Below are 18,980 nucleotides of genomic sequence, written 5' to 3' on the forward strand. Positions count from 1 at the left end.
ACGTACCATGCCATTTTTCATTAGCATGCTACCACTTTCACATTTTTCTGTGGCAGAAACAAATATTGCAGGGAGACCTCCACTGAGCAAGAAACAGGCAGTTTAGCCACATACAATACACACAGCCTTGAGGCATATTTTTTTTTATATGACTATAATCACTTTGAGGTTTTGGTAGGTAACTTTTTCATTTTCCTTTTTTTTTGCTTTCATTTTATTACCAGACTTCCTTTATTATCTTGCCCCAATTGATTTCAGAATTATTCCAACCATACACACACTACCACATTTACAAAACGTACAACAATTTCCTCATCAACTGTGTGTTGAAAACACAAGGCAAACTTTACTTTGCACTGAAAGGAACAGCAAAGCTTTTGAGCCTCCTTTTTTGAAACAGTTGCTAAAAGAAAAGTGTTAGATCTTTCCATTCTGTATTTGGGAAGAAATTTCTAGCCCCCTTTTTGTTTTGAATTAACAATCTTCTTAAAATTTCCAATCCCCCCAAGTTTTCCCTGAAGCTCCGGTACCTTGCCCTCAGAAATGTTTTGGTAATAACAAACAGATCCAGATTTCCATTGCAATCAGTATTAGGTATCGTCACTGTCCTGCAAGCTTAAAGACAGGTAGCAACCCTAAAACTTACACCATCACAATGTATCTGTTCTGTGTTTTCCTTTGTTTCTTTCCTGATTAGTGTCCTTCAATAAACAGAGTGTTCTTGTTTGTATTCTTACAGGACTGGACTCAAGACGAAGCAGTCCTGGAAGATCTGACTCAAAAGGTAGCTCAGGAACATAAAACTCATAGGTGAGTCCTAAAATGTTAAGATACAACTCTGTTCTGTTTTCACTTGCAGTAGGAAACTGATACATATGGCTATTCTTCTGCTACTTTATGTTAGGTTTTTATTTAGATTGTACAGAAAGTTAATCAGCTTTTCACAAAATTTTACAGATATAACATAGCTCTGGTTGCCAACCTGTTTTAGACATTGGAGTAGAAAGTGCCTTTCTGTCACATTGGTTGCTCCTTTCTAGATTTGGACTGTGCTTTCTACCTCCTACTAATGACAATATAGAGAATGAACTAAAATGTCTATCCCATCTTGATAATACAAGTAATAATCTGTTTTAATTATATTGTACATTTTCTTCAGAATCTCAGTAGTATCTTAAGTGAGTCAATCTAGATTATTCCGAATCTGCCATTTTTTGGCTAGAACCTTTAATATGACTTGTTGTACTGAACAATTTCTTGCTGTCCTATGTTGTTTTAATTGTAGTGGCATACCAGCAGCAGAAGCTGAACTTATGTACATCAGTGAAGTGGAACGTCTTGAAGGGTTTGGACAGGAAAGTTTCCCTGTGAAGGTATGGGGCTCTAGTTACTATTATTTACATAGCCTTCTTTTACATAGCCTTCTTACAACTCCCATCCAAAAAAAAAAAAAAAGACAATTGAGGGGTATATGGTGGTGTGTGTGTGTGTGTGTGTGTGTGTGTGTATAACTCATGTTGTAAACAATATATGTACATCCAAATGAAGAACTACCAGATTGGAATGGTAGTGTTTTAGATCTATTTTGCACAGGGATAAATGACTGCATCAGGTGCATGGCAATGGAGGATCAGGACTCGGATTTTATCCTGGCACTGCTGTTGATTTGCTGAGTTACTGTTGTCAAAAGTCTCTGTCTTAATTTTCCCATTTGTGAAATGAGTATAACACTCGTTTACTTGACAGGAGAGTTGTGAGACTTTATTAGCTAAGGTAGGATGTTTAGATGGTGGTTTGTATAACTGTGCTAGGTTCTGTCAGCTAAACAGAAGCAAGCTAATGTTAGGCTAACAACTAGTGGGGGGGGGGGGGGACGGTTTCAGGTTTTTTATGCTGTATTGTTGTCCTTTTTATGCTGTATTTCCTTTAATTTTAATCAGTTTTCCTTGTCTTAACGCCTCATGCTGCCATCTGCAACTTGGTTAAGTTTGAACAGCACAGGTCACTATGATCCACTGGGTGGCTGAAACATTGAACACTTTTAGCTCGTTCTACAACTCTCCTTCTGTGGTTATTTGTTATAAATACTGGACTGCTCAACAATTCTCCTTGTCCCCAACCCCCAGCACTTCCTAGTAAAATTGTTTTTCTGTCTCTCCTGCTACTGAGAGAAAAAATAAGAGAACCCTGAAGTTAGCCTGAAGGGACAAAAAAACCAAACAGATTGGCTGATTATACTTTGGATCTTGTGATGGTCTCCATCGAAGTTAATGGCTTTTTCACTGGAAGGCAGAAATTATGTGGTCTTCTGATGTCAAACCTTTATACATCTAAAAGAAATAAAAGGTTTTTTTCTGGGATTAATTCTCATTAAAACTCTGTACTGTGGCAACTTGTTTCCTTAACAGAATTTCTCATTCTGCCTGATAGTTGTTGGTGGTTGCTGGGTGAAGCAGCAATTGTGTGCTCACGCAGTGCAGGATGCAGAAAAAAAACCACCACCACCACCCAGGAGAGCTGGCAGGATAGATGTGTGGACAAACATAATGTATTGAGAGACCCTGGAGAAAGTTGTCTTTTGGAGATGGGCATTCAAGAGCTGATTCCTTTTTCCCTTCCTTTATTCCTTCATTCCCTCCCCTTTAAAATTTAAAAAAAAAAAATCTTCACCATCTCTTTGCTTATTACAACTCTTCCCATGATTAAGCAGAGAACATCCAAACCACAGCAGATTTGGAGTATAATTTGAAGAATTCTGGTGTATACAGCATTAGGAATCAGTGCATGTACAGGGCTTGAAAAATGTACCAGACATATACTTACTGGGGGATTAACCCTTGCTAGCTAGAAATAAATACAAAATGCACGCATGGGACACACTACCAGTGAACCTTTCAGACAAAGTCTAGATGCCTGCTCATCCACAGAGCCGGAGAATGAGAAGGTAGCTAGGATTTCTAACAGGGTGTTGTCTTGGACACTCCCAAGGGAATTAATCATTTTGTATCACCCTGTTGGTACTAGGCATCTGATAAATTTGAAGCTTCACCGCTCTCCAGAAGCTGGAAGGGATACAGGATTCTCTCTGTTCGCAAAACAGCAGTGTAGTGAAGCAAGACTCACTGGCGTGGCACCTTCTGCTGGTTGTCCTGGGAATTAGCTGTTTTCCCATGTATGGAACGCCCTCTGCAGGCTGGTGTCTCGCCTGCCGCTGGTCCCATGTCCATCCCGGACTCCGGTGCCCTTTTCCTCAGGGTTCTGCCCCAGCAGTACCCCCACACTCTGGGTCTCCTCTCCTTGGGGAACCCCCAACTCTCTAAACTCACCTTGCCTCAGTGGCTACTGCCAGTCATCATCTAGCCCCTGCTCACTGGGGCAGACTGCAGTCTGTAATGGCCACTCATCATTGGCAAGGGGTTAGGGCCAGCTGCCTCTGCCTAAGCCCAGGCGTCACCTCTGCAACCTCTGTACCTGCTTTGGCCTTTAGCAAGGCCTGGTGATACGCCAAGCTGGAGCTCCCCAGCTCCTCTTGCCTTTCCCCAGCCCTCCTCTACTCCTGGTACTCTGAACTCCCAGGCAGCCAGGTCCTTCTCTCTCTACCGCTAGAGAGGGACTCCTCCAGCTTCTTTCCCACAGCCCTCTTATCAGGGCCAGCTGGGCCCTAACTCAGCTGGCCATAGCTGTGGCTGCTTCCCCAGTCAGCCTAGCTTGGCTGTTTTAACCCCTGTTCTCCAGGAATGGGGCAGCTGCCCCACTACAAGCAGTCAGTGAAGAGAGAGGGAAGTCCACCCTCCATCTCTTTTCCAGTATGTCCTGAATGGTGTGAGGGTGCTGGTGAACAGAAGGAAGTCTCCTCTCTTCCTTCCCCTTCTATCTGTTTTGGTCCCTTTGGCCCAAATACTGTGCATGTCTCAGCCATGCCTGCCTGAGTTGCACCTCATAGAATTCTCCCATAGCAGCAGCAGAGTGATAGTGTCACTGTGGCCCACCCATCACTGAAAGTCTTATTAACGTCATGTGCTGAAGCTTTGCAAACCAGTAAGCAGCAGCTGAAACACTTGGACTACCTGCCTACAGACTCAGGAAGACAACACTGCATCAGTTTACATTTGGCTCATGTTTGGATTTATCTCTTGGCAGTCAGAAGAGCTATAGACAAATTTCTTTTTGTAAAATCTTCAGATATGTGTTGGCGTAAGCACCAGCCCCCTCCAGGGATAGCTTCCCACTCACACTAGCAAGTGAATTTTTTCAGGTTTTGTATATGGGATGTCCCTGTTTGGCTATTGCATGCCATTCTGCGCCGTGTTAAATAAGAAGCCAAAGTGCCTATTCTGTACAAAATAGGAAAAACAAAAATGTTACTTTGTTTTTCAAAGAACTGAATTCATGTTATCTTCAGTGAATGAAGGTAATATTACTTATTGTAAAAATAATTCTTTGTATTTACACAGTGGTTTACATCTTAGAAGCACAGTATAAATAGCCCTGTGAGGCAGGTAAGTCTTATTTCTTTTAGAGAAGGGCAAACTGAGTCACAGAGGACCAGATTTGCAAATACAGATATCCTGTTCTGCATCCACAGATAGTAAAAATAATTCTTTTGGGATGCAGTTTATCATTTAAATGTCTGAGTACTAGATTGTATCCACAGATCAAACATCTAAGCTACCTAAACTGTGTCCCCGGGTATTTGCACCTATCAAAATGGAGGCCTATTTAAGACTAGTCTGAAAATCTGGCTCCATAAGGTCGAGTGAATGGTCCAAATCCATATCGTATGAATTAAAATGCAGGAATTTCAGACTCTGTCTAGTATTTATTCCACTAGAGCATACTAATTTCCCTTGTGTTGCTCCATACAGTAATCCTTTTAGCGACGTGGCTTATATTCATATGACATTTATTTTGAATTACTGTGTAAATACCTTGTAAATAAGAAAACAATCGCTATGCAGACTGGGTGTTTTTTGGTTAGTTAAACTTCAGACAGACTCCTGAATGCCTGATGTGCTGTATATCTTAGGGGATGATTTTGATTTAAACATTTTATTGTAGTTCCTTGGGCATTCTTCATGTAAAACTGGTTTCTGTATTAATTAACTAAATGTTTATGTGGTTTTTGTGCAGGACAATCATGGAAATGATATGCATCTAGGTATTTTCTTCATGGGAATCTTCATAAAAAATAGAATTGGAAGGCCAACAGCGATATACAGGTACCATCAAGAGACTTGTGCTTTTAACGTGAATTCCTTTTATAAGAAGCTGTGCTTTTTTCCCAATGACTTAGGCATCACGTGTGGCTTCAGTGGGACTATTTCTGTGAGTAAAGGAGTACTGACATGAGTAAGGATTTTCAGGATTGGCTTCTTGGCCATAAAAGTCTATGCAGTAAAGGATAGTCTGTGATAGATGACTGGGAATGGAGTTGATGCCTAGAGAGACAAGGCTATCATGCACACTTGAGTTGCTTATGGGGTTTTGATGCCTTTTCTCCTCTTGCCTCTCTAGGGTCAGTTTGTGCTTAAATCACTTATTTTCTTGGAGCTGAAAGCAAATATGTTCGACTTCAGTGGGGACTGCTAGGTGCACACCACTTCCATAGGTGCTGGAACTAGGGGTGCTGGAGTACCCCCTGGCTGGAAGTGATTTCCACTATATGCAGGGTTTACAGTTGGGTTCAATGGCTTCAGCACCCCCACTAAACACATTGTCCCAGCACCCCAAAATCAGGTCACTTATTTCAGTGTCTCAATAAGGATAAAGGAACTGAATTTTAGGCTCATTTTCTAACTTCTTGACTATTGTCTTTTCTTTATGTGTGTGGCACTGTGCTTATTTATGGAGCTAAATAATCATATAACCTCTACCCATGAGAAACTAACTCATTTTGCCTACGACACTGAGCAGCCTTCAGATAAAGAGTTTCTGAGATCAGACTCTGGTAAAGCGATATCTGAGTTTAAATTTGCCCCTTGTTTTTCTCATTGTGGGATTACCCAGTATTGGTAGTGCAAAATATGAGCGTCTGGGCAAAGGATTGTTTTATCAATTCCAATTATTGTTTAAATTTTGTTTCTTTGTTATTCTATAAAAATAAATCTTTATTACTCTATCAAAAAAAAATGTAGCAAAAAGCTTTGAGTCAAATCTTTGTCCCTTTGGAAACCGTGGCAAAATTCCCATTGATTTCAGTGGAGCCAGGATTTCATCCCTCGCCTCCCATCCCCCCTTTTTTATTGTTTGTGTGGTTTCATGGGTTATTTTTGTTTATTTCATTGTTATCTTAGAATGATAAACCACAATCTGTGAGATTGTTTCTGACCAACGCTCTTGGTGTGTGAATGTTTGTATAGCACTCATAGTAAAACAGATGTTTTAATGAGTCACACTGTAGTTTTTAGCCAGTGGTTGGAGCTTTTTTCAAAGACTGTAGCATTTATTTTAAAGAGCTTAGATTATTTTTTTCCAGCATCATCAAGATTCCCATCTGTTTTTGCATTTTTCATGTATCTTTCATTTTTGAGTGTGTAGTTTTATGAAGAAATCAGAGTAGATTTCTTTTAAATTGTGCCATTCCCAAGGTTTCTTGAAAATGTAGGTTGCAAAAGTGAGACACTTCTCAGATTTTTTTTTTTTTAATTTTTTTTTTAAAGGTATAGATGTCCTCAGAAAGTGCTGGTATCCTTGTTTGTTTTGTTTCATTTCCATTCCAAAAGTTTTCATGGGACACATGATGGACATGATTTTCGTGTTGGACACAAACAATGCCAACAACTAGTTGTAAAAAGACCATAATACTGATCTTAATCAACCTGATAGTCACTAGAGGAAAGAATAAGTAAACACATGGCAAAAAAATTAGGAGCATAAAACACAAAATAGTAACATGGTATCTTTTGCTTGTATAAAAACACTAATGGGTAAGGGCTTATCTACACAAACACTGTGGCGAACTGATATGTGAACGTACCCTGGACTAGCCTGCTGTGAACTAACTGTGTGAACCCTGCTGACATTTCTTAAAAATTCATTAGTGCACTTTAGTCTTTTTTCAAAAAGGACTAGATCAAAGCACATTTAACAAATTGTAGCGGTTTAATGTAAACACTACCTATGCTGACAGGAGGGATTTTCCTGTTGGCGTAGGTAATCCACCTCCCCGAGAGGCAGTAGCTAGGTTGATGGAAGAATTCTTCTGGCAACCTCTTGCTGTTTACATGGGGACTTACACTGGTGTAACTATGCTGCGCAGGGTATGGATTTTTCACGCCCCAGCCAACGTAGTTAAAGCAACCTAATTTTCTGGTATAGACTCTGCCTCAATCTAGGAAATTTGGAAACAGTTTTGGGAAAAAAAAATCCAACAAGAACTGTACGTATTTCCCTGCCAACTAGTCACAGTCAAATAATAGTTAAATTGTGACACGATGCAATTCAGTTTACAATTAAGGATTCATGTGTTTCCAATTGTATATTTTATTGTAACCCTTAACATTGCTGTATTTGAAGAAGAAATGTTTTACTCTAAAATCAGGGGTGTTTGGGGGTGGCTTTTTCTTTAATCACAGCACATGATTTTTTTGCTGGCTGTGTTTCTTCATCAAACAGCTAGCATTTCTCACATAAAATGAGCCTGCACATAAACTAATACATTCCTAACATGTCTGTGAAATGTTTGCCTGTGTGTCTTGGCAAAGTCAGCAGCATTTCTTTTCTACAGGTGGAATGATATTGGGAATATAATACATAACAAGTCTTCAATCATCGTGGAGTTGATCAACAAAGAAGAAACCGTGCTCTTTCACACAGTAAGCAAAGTATCTAAACAGTATCAACAGAAAAACTGTACCATATATCAGAAAGACTGAGCTTCAAGTCCCAATGTCTGAATAGAGGTGTTTCCTCACTCCCCTGCATTTGAAGGATGGAAATCACAAATTCAGTCTGTCACCTGCTCACCCTTTCCAACATTCCCATCACCTGTATTTGGGGGGTGAACTCATTTTATTTTTTTACTTTTCAATGTATGTAATACCTTCTAGACAGCCTGAAATCCACCCTATTGGGAGCTCTGTGGACATGACTGTCTTTTGGATGAAATGTCCATGGCCCTTTGCCACACTGTGCTGTCATAGCGGCAGCAGCCTGAGCAATGGTGGAGCCTGTATACCTGCTCTCTGGAGCTCTAGGAGGGACTGTGCAGTGCTCTGAGAAAACTGCAACTCCACATGATCCCCAGCACAGGCCGATGTGTAAATTACACAGCTGGCTCTAACAGTTCTTTTTGTTTTTTCACTGTCATTAGCAGCGAAGTGGCAGCATATAAAGACATGCTGATGCACTTCAGTGGTCCAAGGCTTGAGGGTACTGCATATGTTCTTGACAGCTGACTTTGTATGCGGCATCCCTTAAAAGGCATTATTACTGTTGAATTTTTTAGAACACTCTTTTGGTTGCTGAAATCAATTCATTGTAACAGCAGCAGAGTGAATAATCAGATGGCTTTTCCAATTTTTCTTCTTGTGTTTTAAAGGATGATATTGAAAATGCAAAATATATTTCACGGCTGTTTGCTGCAAGGCATAAGTTTTATAAACAGAATAAAATCTGCACAGAGTGAGTATGCATACTTCAGATTCTTTTGCAATACACTGATTGGAAGTGCTCTGATTTTCAGCTTGTCTGTCAATTACTCTTTACCCTCTGCCCTTTTTACCATGATATAGCAAAGGACTAATTCCTGTGCCATATGAGGCCTGTGTATCATTATGTGCCACTGAAGTCTATTTTGAGCCCTTAGTAATGCATAGGCCTTGAGCTGGCCCCAGGACCGCCCTGGGGGTGGGGGGAGGGATCACAAGTGGGGCAATTTGCCCCAGGCCCTGCAGGGGCCCCCATGAGAATATAGTATTCTATAGTATTGCAACTTTTTTTAATGGAAGGGGCCCCCGAAATTGCTTTGCCACGGGCTCCCTGAATCCTCTGGGCAGCCCTGGCAGGCCCTCTGCACAAGGGTGGATTTCACCCTAATGAAAGAGGAATGGGTGGAGTTTAGGTTGTATAGTGTAGGCACAAAGGGCCGTTTATTTTCTTCAGATATCTTTCAGCATATATCTACCCCTTCTGGAGTGGAGAGCTGTGATTTTAGAGTTTGACATTTTTTGAATAATGCTAGGTTATACAGTAATGCCACACACAGAGCGAATTCCCTGTAAAACATCCAACACATTGACTAGTTAACTGTAAAGCTGCAAAGAAGCTCCCATCATCATCATCATAGTTCTGTTTACCCAGATGGACATCCATCTGTTCTGTTGGGTGTTGTCATCTGTTGGAAAACGGAGGGCCAAAGTAAAGGAAGGAAAGACTAGAAGGTGTGTGGGGAAGTGTGTGTACATGTGCGCTAGCATAAAATAAATTTTAAAATGGGGTAAGTTAGTGGAGGGCTCATGGAAGGACTTCTAAATGTGACCACTGCCTTATCACCCAAAGAAAAAGCTTGTAGTTGATCATATTTCAAATGCTATCTACTATTCTTGGGAGATGGACATGTTTCCTATTGATTGATTGAAATATGTTTGCACTTTCATAATGCAACATTGTGGATTTAATTTTGTCTTGAACAGTTTGAGGAACAAGTTCAAAGGGAAGGTTTTGATTCTCTCCTCTAGAAAAATAAAAAACAATGTAAAAGGCACTCAGGACAGAAGAATCCTATGCACTGCTACAGACTAGGGACCGAGTGGCTAGGCAGCAGTTCTGCAGAAAAGGACCTCAGGGTTACAGTGGACAGGAAGCTGGATACGAGACAACAGTGTGCCCTTGTTGCTCAGAAGACTAACAGCATTTTGGGCTGTATAAATAGGAGCATTGCCAGCAGATTGAGGGACGTGATCATCCCCCTCTTTTCAGCATTGGTGAGGCCTCATCTGGAGTACTGTGTCCAGTTTTGGGCCCCACATTACAGGAAGGATGTGGAAAAACTGGAAAGAGTCCAGCGGAGGGCAACAAAAATGATTAGGAGGCTGGTGCACATGACTTATGAAGAGAGGCTGAGGGAACTGGGATCATTTAGTCTGCAGAAGAGAAGAATGAGGAGGGATTTGATAGCTGCTTTCAACTACCTCAAAGGGGATTCCAAAGAGGATGGAGCTAGACTGTTCTCAGTGGTACCAGATGAAAGAACAAGGAGTAACGGTCTCAGGTTGCAGTGGGGAAGGTTTAGGCTGGATATTAGGAAATGCTTTTTCACTAGGAGGCACTGGAATGGGTTACCTAGGGAGGTGGTGGAATCTCCTTCCTTAGAAGTTTTTACGGTCAGGCTTGACAGAGCCCTGGCTGGGATGATTTAGTTGGAGATTAGTCCTGATTTGAGCAGGAGGTTGGACTAGATGACCTCCTGAAGTCCCTTCCAACCCTGATATTCTATGATTCTATGAAAAAAACTTTGAGCAGATCCTGAAGAGGAGCATATTTCTACTTTGTAACTATATACCAGGGTCAACACAGAAGATTCTTCTATTACAGTAAAGGCTGCTTAAATTCAGACTTCATAAGCAGTAGTGTTTGCTCAAGTTATTTATCCCTTGACATAGAGGGGTAGGTGCTCGGATACCATAAGTCCAGTATAGATACACACTTCAAATATATAACATCCTAAAAACACTTGCATTTTTCTGTCCTCAGATAAAAATAAGTAGCAAAATGAAGTTGCTGAGAGAAATAAATAAGACTAAAATACAGTTACTAAGTTAACTGGTCTTGTCCTTGCAGGAGTCTCCTCTTCTACCACCATTTGTGTTAGAGTTAGATGTATTGATAGCAAGCAACATATTGCAGTGTGTTTTCTAAACGAACACTTTTCCCAACCTCTGTGTTCAAATGACTCTGTTGTTGTTTGTATTTCCTCTGTGTGCATTTCCTCTAATCGCACATAACATCATTCACCAGATCAGAAATTGTAAGAAGAGAAATTCCACCTTTCCTCTCTACACGTGAGCACTATATTTCTGACTCCTCAGTGTTTCTTTTCTTTCCCCTTCCTTTTTAAAGTATTCCCACTACATCTGGCTACTCCAACGTTATACCTACCTCTGCTAGCATTGCCCTGCAGCCGCTCTTTCCTCTCTTGATCTGTGTGCATTGTCTTTTAGTGATTTGCTGTGACTTCTCTAAGATGCTGTCACTGTTTTTTCTCTTACCTGTATCTTGAGAGCTGGCCCGTGCTTCCTCAAGAGACTTCTACTTTTTACATTTTTCATTTTAAAACCAGAGTTTATTTTCTTTCCCTTGTTTCCAATTAGGCCAAATAGGATAATGACCAGATGGCATTAGAGCAGGAACTGAATTATTTCCATCTGTTTATTTTATATATCTATCTATCAGTAAGGAATAGCTTTCAGTATCTCAGGCTCTTATTTTCCTCAGCCAGTCTTGAATCAGAATTTAAATTTTATCGTAAGACCAGTTCCTAATATCCCTCTCCATCTTTCCCCACAGACAGTCAAGTTCTCCTCCCCCTATCAGACGGCGGCCCACCTGGAGTAGGTCATCCTTGGTATGTAATATAGTGGGGTTTTCAATAATAATGCTGGTACTGCTGCTACAGGGATGGAGCAATCCATGAGATGGGACATTTTCTAAAGTTCAGATATATTAATTGACTAGACATCGGCATTCTTGAAACTCGTTCATGCCATGTCACCTACAGGAAGTGTGTTAATTTAAACAGAATGTATTATTCCTACTGATTCTAACAATTACAGCCTTGGGGCCTTAATCTTTCTACTTGTCCTGCAAAAATGGAACATCTTTTCTGCAGAAATACAGTGATGTTCAATGGGATTTGTCCTGCAGGGTAAGAAAACTCTTTAGAGTTTGAAAAATCTGTTGCTGTATACATAACGGAACCTCAAAACATACATATGCCAAAACTGAATCACTGCATGATTTTACAGTGTGTTGCCCTGAACCCTTCCTCCATCCTCTATTTTTTGTCACTCTAAGGCAGGGGTCAGCAGCCTTTCAGAAGTGCTGTGCCGAGTCTTCATTTATTCTCTCTAATTTAAGGTTTCGCGTGCCAGTAATACATTTTAACGTTTTTAGAAGGTCTCTTTCTCTAAGTCTATAATATATAACTAAACTATTGTTGTATGTAAACGTAAGTTATGTAAAAGCAAGCAGAGAATCCTGTGGCACCTATAAGCTAACAGACGTTTTGGGGCGTGAAGCTTTCGCGGGCAATAACCGCTCACTTCCGTCAGATGCATGTAGTTGGAAATCTTCCAGGGGCAGGTATATATTGCTAGCAAGCTAGCAATCGGAATTGAATCTAACCTCTCGTTATTCTCTAGCTTGCTTGCTAGCATGTATATTACACTGCCCCTTGGAAATTTCACTACATGCATAATGACGAAGTGGGTATTCACCCATGAAACTCACGCCCAAAACGTCTGTTAGTCTATAAGGTGCCACAGGATTCTCTGCTGCTTTTACAGATCCAGACTAACATGGCTACCCCTCTGAAAGTAAATAAGGTTTTTAAAATGTTTAAGAAGCTTCATTTAAAATTAAATTAAAATGCAGCGCCCCCCAGACCGGTGGCCAGGACCCAGGCAGCATGAGTGCTACTGAAAATCAGCTTGTGTGCCGCCTTCAGCGCACATGCCATAGGTTGCCTACCCCTACTCTAAGATGTCAAGTCTGCATTTAGACTGAGAGCTCTTTGTGGTGGGAACTTTATCTTGTTTTGTATTTCTGTGAAGTGCCTAATATTTCTGAGTAAAACTTTTATAATCAGTACATGATTCTGTGATTCAATATTTTCTTTCTTTTGTAAATCCATGCGACTAAGTAGAGCTGCTTACAATTTTTGACAGTATTTTTTAATTGAAATTTTCACAAAAATGAGAGATAATTTTCATAAAATTCTTATAATGTGCTAATTTGCTTTGTGAGCCCTCATGTGAAATATCTAATGTAAGGAAATGAAAGGGCCCTTGAATGCCTTATGATCTGATCAGCCTCATCTTTATTGCAAAGAAAACAAGACCCTCTTCCTATCAGATATGGAAAATGGAAGCCTATATTTTAACAGGAAAAACAAATCATGCCTCCTCTGTTTAGATTCTATGTGTAAACCTTTGGCAAATGAGAAAATGGATTGGGAGCAATGAGAAGAGGAATAGGTGACTCTCTTCTCAGAAACAAAGGGGTTTTCTCTCTGTTCAAATGAACCTTCATGCGCTTTTTTTTAAAAGTAGTTTTGCTCACTTGTTAGAGGAGTTGTTCTTTAAAGTAATTAGCCTTGCATACAGCCTCCTTGAGCTGTATACAGCAGTTCTAGACAGTACTATCCATACTCCTTGGTCTTTTATGGTAGCCTTGGAATCAATCAGTAGGCACAAGTGGGATAATGAAGTGAAGTCTGTGGTGTGTCTCTGACATGTGACAAAATGGCCTGAATTCTGATTTACACTAAGGCCTCCTTGCTTTGGCAACGTAATTACATTGACATCTACTTCAAGCCCCTTTTATACTGTTCATTCATGGTCTTAATGATATGATGATAAATGAGAATCAGGCCCATTAAGTTTGTACTTTTTTTATTTCCATTCGGCAAAAGTCTCTTTACGCTAGCCAAACTTCCAATGACTCTCACGTAGGTGTAACAAGGCCTGTAAGAGGCCCTTGTGTGGGTTTGTTTTTTAACACACACTCCCCCCTACCCCCAGCCCCAGTGATCGCTGAATTGGATTTCTGACTCCTCCAGGCTTCAAGCTGCTCCCCAACTACTTCAGGGTAGACTGTTTTGCCTGGTATCTCACAAAAGTCCTGCTTTTCCAATAACAGAAGAGTCCTTGCAGACCAGTCCCACAATAACATGGGATTCAGCTTGTTTCCTATGTTTCCTAATAGATATGATACATTCCTAGCAGGAGACCCGTTCTCTTCGCTGTGAAGGCTTTTTTTTTCTGGCTCAGACCTTCATAGGTTCCTTCAGTTCTTGCCAGACTAAGTTCTGCCTCTCAGGCTGCCAATAGAACCATTCTTCTGCTGACTACAGCCATGCTCTTCGGAGCACCCTCGTCTGTAACTGGGTCCAGCAGGAGCATTTCCTGTTTTCCTCTGCCATATTGCATGCAAGGATTTATACGCCTCATCACAGTCGCTTTCACTTCTTTTCTATTCCCCCGATCCCATACAAAATGTAAGTGTAAGCCAAGCCCAGTTTCTTTTTTGCCCATTCAGTGGCTAGCTGTCATCTTGGCCCTTGTGCCTCTTCTCCCCTTGAAGCTATGGGCCCAGTCAGTATTTTGCTCTCCTGGCACCAGCCTGTGAGACAGGTGCCTCTGAGGTGGTTCTGCAGGTATATTCGCTCAGAAGTCAGGGCAGTTTGCCTCTCTCTGAACACACCAGTGTGTGCTTCCATAAACTTCTCAACTTAATCACGCCCACAACCGAGTGCCAGCCTCCAAATACTTCACTTTATGCATGGACAAAACTGCTGATTATGACATCATCCATGCTTTATATTATTACCTTTTAAATAATGCATTGATTTAATGCTAAAGCATCCCTGTCACTGATTCCTACCATATCACAATGCTAACTGCAATATTTATCAGTTGGGGGTTTGCCCTCTGAAATTCTGCATTCAGGACACTGCAAGACTCTGCTGAGCCACCTCATGTTGCTATTGCCTTTGCCCTCGTCTCGCACCTACTACTCCTTGTGTTTTGGTCTCCTCTTGTTTTTGTCAGAGCCTCGTTTCTAGGCTATTCAGAGGCAAGGACTCTGGGTGAAATGTTGAGAAGTAAAGTGAGCGAGGAGCCTTAATCCCATTTTCCAAAGTGACTCGTGTGTTAGAGAGCTTAAGTCCCAGTGATTTTCAATAAGAACCAGGCTCTTAAGTAGCTACGTCACTTTTATAAATGGGATGTAGGCGCCTAAGTCACGTAGGCAGAACTCTGTAAGGAAAGGTTCTGTACTGTGGAAAGAATCTAGAATAATTTCTTTGGCACTTCATCTTCAAAAACTGTGGCAAAGCTCCAGTTTGCTGAGGTTATTCATGTTTCTTTTTATTTCAGCCAAGACAGCACCCATTTATACTGCCGCCTATGCATGTCCAGTGCGGAGAACACTACACTGAAACAAACAACTCACAAGGTATTTAGAGTGTACCTTTTTGCTTTCAGAGATCTTCAGCTTCATGTGCCAGCAAAGGGGCTCTTGTTCATCAGATCTTGATGTCCAAAATGCAGTCCTGGTCAAATGGGAGTTAGTATCACTCCTCCACAATAACTTCATAGTTAAGGCTGCAGCAGGGTTCTGTTTAAAGCCCAATTTTCAAACTTACCTAAAATACACACGCACCATTAGATGGGCTTGGAATATGGCATGCCAGTTCAGTGCAGTTGGCATGTCTGGGGTCAGTTGGTCAAGGAGTTGTCAAGTTACAAGTCTCCCCAAATGGCCTGATTTTAAAATTGCAACTTTCTTATAGTGCTTTTTTCTGCAGATCCAGTGAGAACTGGGGAGGTGAAGGGGGAGTAGATCCACATAGCCTATATATTACTTGATGGTCTTTTCTCTGTTCTAGTTCCTGTCACCAGGGTCAAGCTTCAGAAGTGTGTGAATAAAAAGTTGTATTTTTTGGCTCTCTGCAGGGTTAGCCTCAGAATTGATCTCTGAGGAAAGTATGATGGCTGGAATCTAAGGTGTAGAGAGAGATTTCCACAAAATATCCTGTAGCCTAGTGCAGTGGCCTGGTCATGAGGAGACCATAAGTTCTGCTGACATCTCTTTGTGTTTCTGTGCATTGTTATTGACACACTTCTACACTAGGGAGAGACAACTATTATTTCTCACTAGATAAGATGATGGAGATGTTGCACCAAGTCACTTCGATTAGAGCTGGAAACAGAGCCCAGACCTCTAATGTGGCAGCCTCACATCCCATTCACTTAACCACACTCTCTTTTGAAATGATTTTCGCAAAGCTATGTCTGCATACTGTGAGAGACACAGCTGAAGTGCCCTAGCCAATTGTCACGCATGATGGAATCTGAGCGTAGCGATTGTGTGTCATGAATTAGGCAGGGGCTGTACATAGGAATTGACTGAGATGCAGCAGGAGTGGACCTTACCACAGACTTCTCATGTGATGTTGGACAATTGCTTACACCAGAATCATTGGAGGTGGCCATCCTTCTGAGTCCTATGAGATTTAGGAGAAAAGATAATCCTATGGTTAATACAATCAGCTGTGATTCGAGATCTGATTTTTTTTTTATTCCTGCCTGTGCTGCAAACTCCCTTTGTGACCTTGCCGAATCATTTAATTTCTGTGCTTCAGTTACCTGATCAGTAGGCTGTTTTGGTTCCTCGGGGGCATGATCAGCCTGTTTTGGCTTGCTTAGAGTCCTGGAGACAACAGATTGGTTTGATGTTGAGGAACCTGCTACAGCCTTGGAGGAACCTCTTCCCCCTTTCACAATCTCTGCCTGCTTGGGGCGGGGAGGGCAGTACATCAAGAGGAGACCTAAGGGAATATTCAGTGGTACAGTAGCTCTGGGGTCTAGTGCTGCCAATGGTGGGATGTCTTTAGATAACAGTTGTGAACCTGCTGAGAGGCAGATGGATGGACGGGGGGAGAGAGAGTTCCACAACTACCTCCTCCGCCTTAAGAACCTTCCAGAGGGTCTGGATCTGAACTGTTTCAAAGCCTGGGTATGATTTAGATCTAGAACGTAGGTTCAGCCAATTATACAGACAGGGTTCAACCTCCAAATGTTCCCAAATGGCAGGAGTGTTTGGATCTGGAGTTTTGTTTTGATCCTATTTCTGACACAATTAACAAACTACAATGTGTAGGTGTATTACAGCATTTTGGACTTTTGGGGGAGCAGGGACGGAAAGAGCACAATGGATTCTGAAATGTGAGGCAAGGTAGAGAAAAGCTTGGGGTATTGGGTCCAGGAGTGGCAAAACAATCTGAAAGGCCAGTCCTGAGACCACGCCTCCTGCACAGATGTACACAAGGCTGCCTCTTAATCACTGGCTCAGAATGCATTTGAAGTTTTGGTGGTTTTATTTAGGAAATGTTTTGAGGATCATGACATTGCATGTGCCCTTGTTTGTTGAAGTGTCCGTTTCTTTATCTCTACCATACACAGACAACATTTTCCATGGAAATGAAGAAACATTCTATTGTAGATCTCAGACCAGCTTGGACAGGTGTCCCATGGACTTCAGCTACTTAAATGGTAATGGGCCAAATGGCAGTATGTGCAGTGCCCACAGCATGAACTCTCTCAACCGTTCACAGAACTTCGTTCAGGCATCTCCAATGTCCTCCAATCTCAGCATCCCAGGAAGTGATATCATGAGAGCAGACTACATCCCCAGCCATAGACATAGTGCCATCATAGTGCCATCCTACAGGCCAACGCCAGACTATGAAACTGTCATGAGGCAAATGAAGAGAGGGGTTATTCACATGGATAGCCAAAGTCAATCTTTAAGGAACCTCAATATTGGAAATACACATGCTTACAACCAACCAGAAGACCTGGTTTACAGTCAACCTGAGATTCGAGAGAGACATCCCTATACTGTTTCTTATGGGCCGCATGGTGGTTATAACAAACCTGTTGCCCCATCTGACCAAATGAACCCTAATAATGCTGTGCAGAATAAGGCAGCAGCCAGTGCCATATCCCACACAGTTAGCACACCAGAACTGGCTAACATGCAGCTGCAGGGCAGTCAAAGCTATAGTACTGCCCATATGTTAAAGAACTATCTTTTCAGGCCACCACCTCCATATCCACGTCCACGTCCTGCCACCAGCACGCCTGACCTAGCGAGCCACCGTCATAAATATGTCAGTGGCAGTAGCCCTGATTTGGTTACTCGGAAGGTCCAGCTCTCAGTGAAGACATTCCAAGAGGACAGCTTGCCAGTGGTTCATCAGTCACTCCAGGAGGTTAGCGAGCCCCTCATGGCAGCCAAGCATCATGCAGCTTTGAACAAGCGTCATAGTTTGGAGGTCATCAGCAATATGGTACGTGGTATAGAAGCTATGGCTTTAAAGACTTTAAATGCCCCTCTGCCACGTAGAAACACCTTGCGAGAGCAGGTGCAACCAGAAGAGGCAGCGCAGATGGAACATGCGGTTCAGCAGCTCCCTTGCTACCATCACAAGAAGACGTTCTCGAGTGCCACAATGCTGATACACAGCAGTGAAAGTGAAGAAGAAGCTTCAGAATCAGTGTCACAGATAGCACCGCTCCATGAAAATGTGGAATATAGTGCTCAGTTGCAAGCTGCTTTGGCTAGAATACCAAATAAACCTCCTCCTGAGTATCCCGGGCCAAGGAAAAGTGTTAGCAATGGAGCCCTGAGGCAGGACCAAGTAAACATTTCAGTGGCTGTAGCCAGGGCCAAGGCCATGAGGCCAGGGCCTACCAAGGCCATTAGCGTGTCTCGGACTGATCAAATGACAATGAATGGGTCCTCACTTGGACCGTCTATCTCAGAGCCTGACCTCACGAGTGTAAAGGAGAGGGTCAAGAAAGAACCAGTGAAGGAAAGGCCTGTGTCTGAAATGTTTTCTATCGAGGACAGCATTATAGAAAGAGAGATGATTATGAGGGTAAGTATCTTTCTCTAATGCCGAGGCTTCTTTGAACCAAAGAACCAACCTGTTTTGTTTTGTTTTTTAATATCCCAAAATGCACAACTGAAAACTGTTACAGCCTAAACAATGAGGAATGTAAAACAACCTTATGCAGAAAAAAGAGTTTTTGACCGTCATAGGATTAGCTGGAAGGTAAGAGTGAGTAAAAAATGCAGGGTCTGATTCTCCATTGCCTTGCTGCTTGTGCAGTCATTTAGAGCTCTGTAATTTGAATGGGTCTGCAATGCCATCACCAGTACGAGTGGAGAATTCAGGTTCAGTAGTATGGGTA

The 18,980-nt window shown here is 41.9% G+C and overlaps 1 protein-coding gene across 1 annotated transcript in view; it reads left to right on the forward strand.

The window, feature by feature from the left end:
* Nucleotides 1–18,980, forward strand: part of PTPN14 (protein tyrosine phosphatase non-receptor type 14) — a 190,389-nt gene that overhangs the window by 136,750 nt on the left and 34,659 nt on the right. Inside the window, exons 6-13 of the mRNA XM_032771245.2 lie at nucleotides 740–810; nucleotides 1,286–1,373; nucleotides 5,131–5,219; nucleotides 7,727–7,814; nucleotides 8,540–8,622; nucleotides 11,506–11,563; nucleotides 15,096–15,174; nucleotides 17,184–18,664. Coding sequence (XP_032627136.1) covers nucleotides 740–810; nucleotides 1,286–1,373; nucleotides 5,131–5,219; nucleotides 7,727–7,814; nucleotides 8,540–8,622; nucleotides 11,506–11,563; nucleotides 15,096–15,174; nucleotides 17,184–18,664 — 2,037 coding nt within the window. The remainder of the gene's footprint in view (nucleotides 1–739; nucleotides 811–1,285; nucleotides 1,374–5,130; nucleotides 5,220–7,726; nucleotides 7,815–8,539; nucleotides 8,623–11,505; nucleotides 11,564–15,095; nucleotides 15,175–17,183; nucleotides 18,665–18,980) is intronic.

This window comes from Chelonoidis abingdonii, chromosome 3 (genome assembly GCF_003597395.2).
Source record: "Chelonoidis abingdonii isolate Lonesome George chromosome 3, CheloAbing_2.0, whole genome shotgun sequence".
Taxonomy (NCBI): domain Eukaryota; kingdom Metazoa; phylum Chordata; order Testudines; family Testudinidae; genus Chelonoidis; species Chelonoidis abingdonii.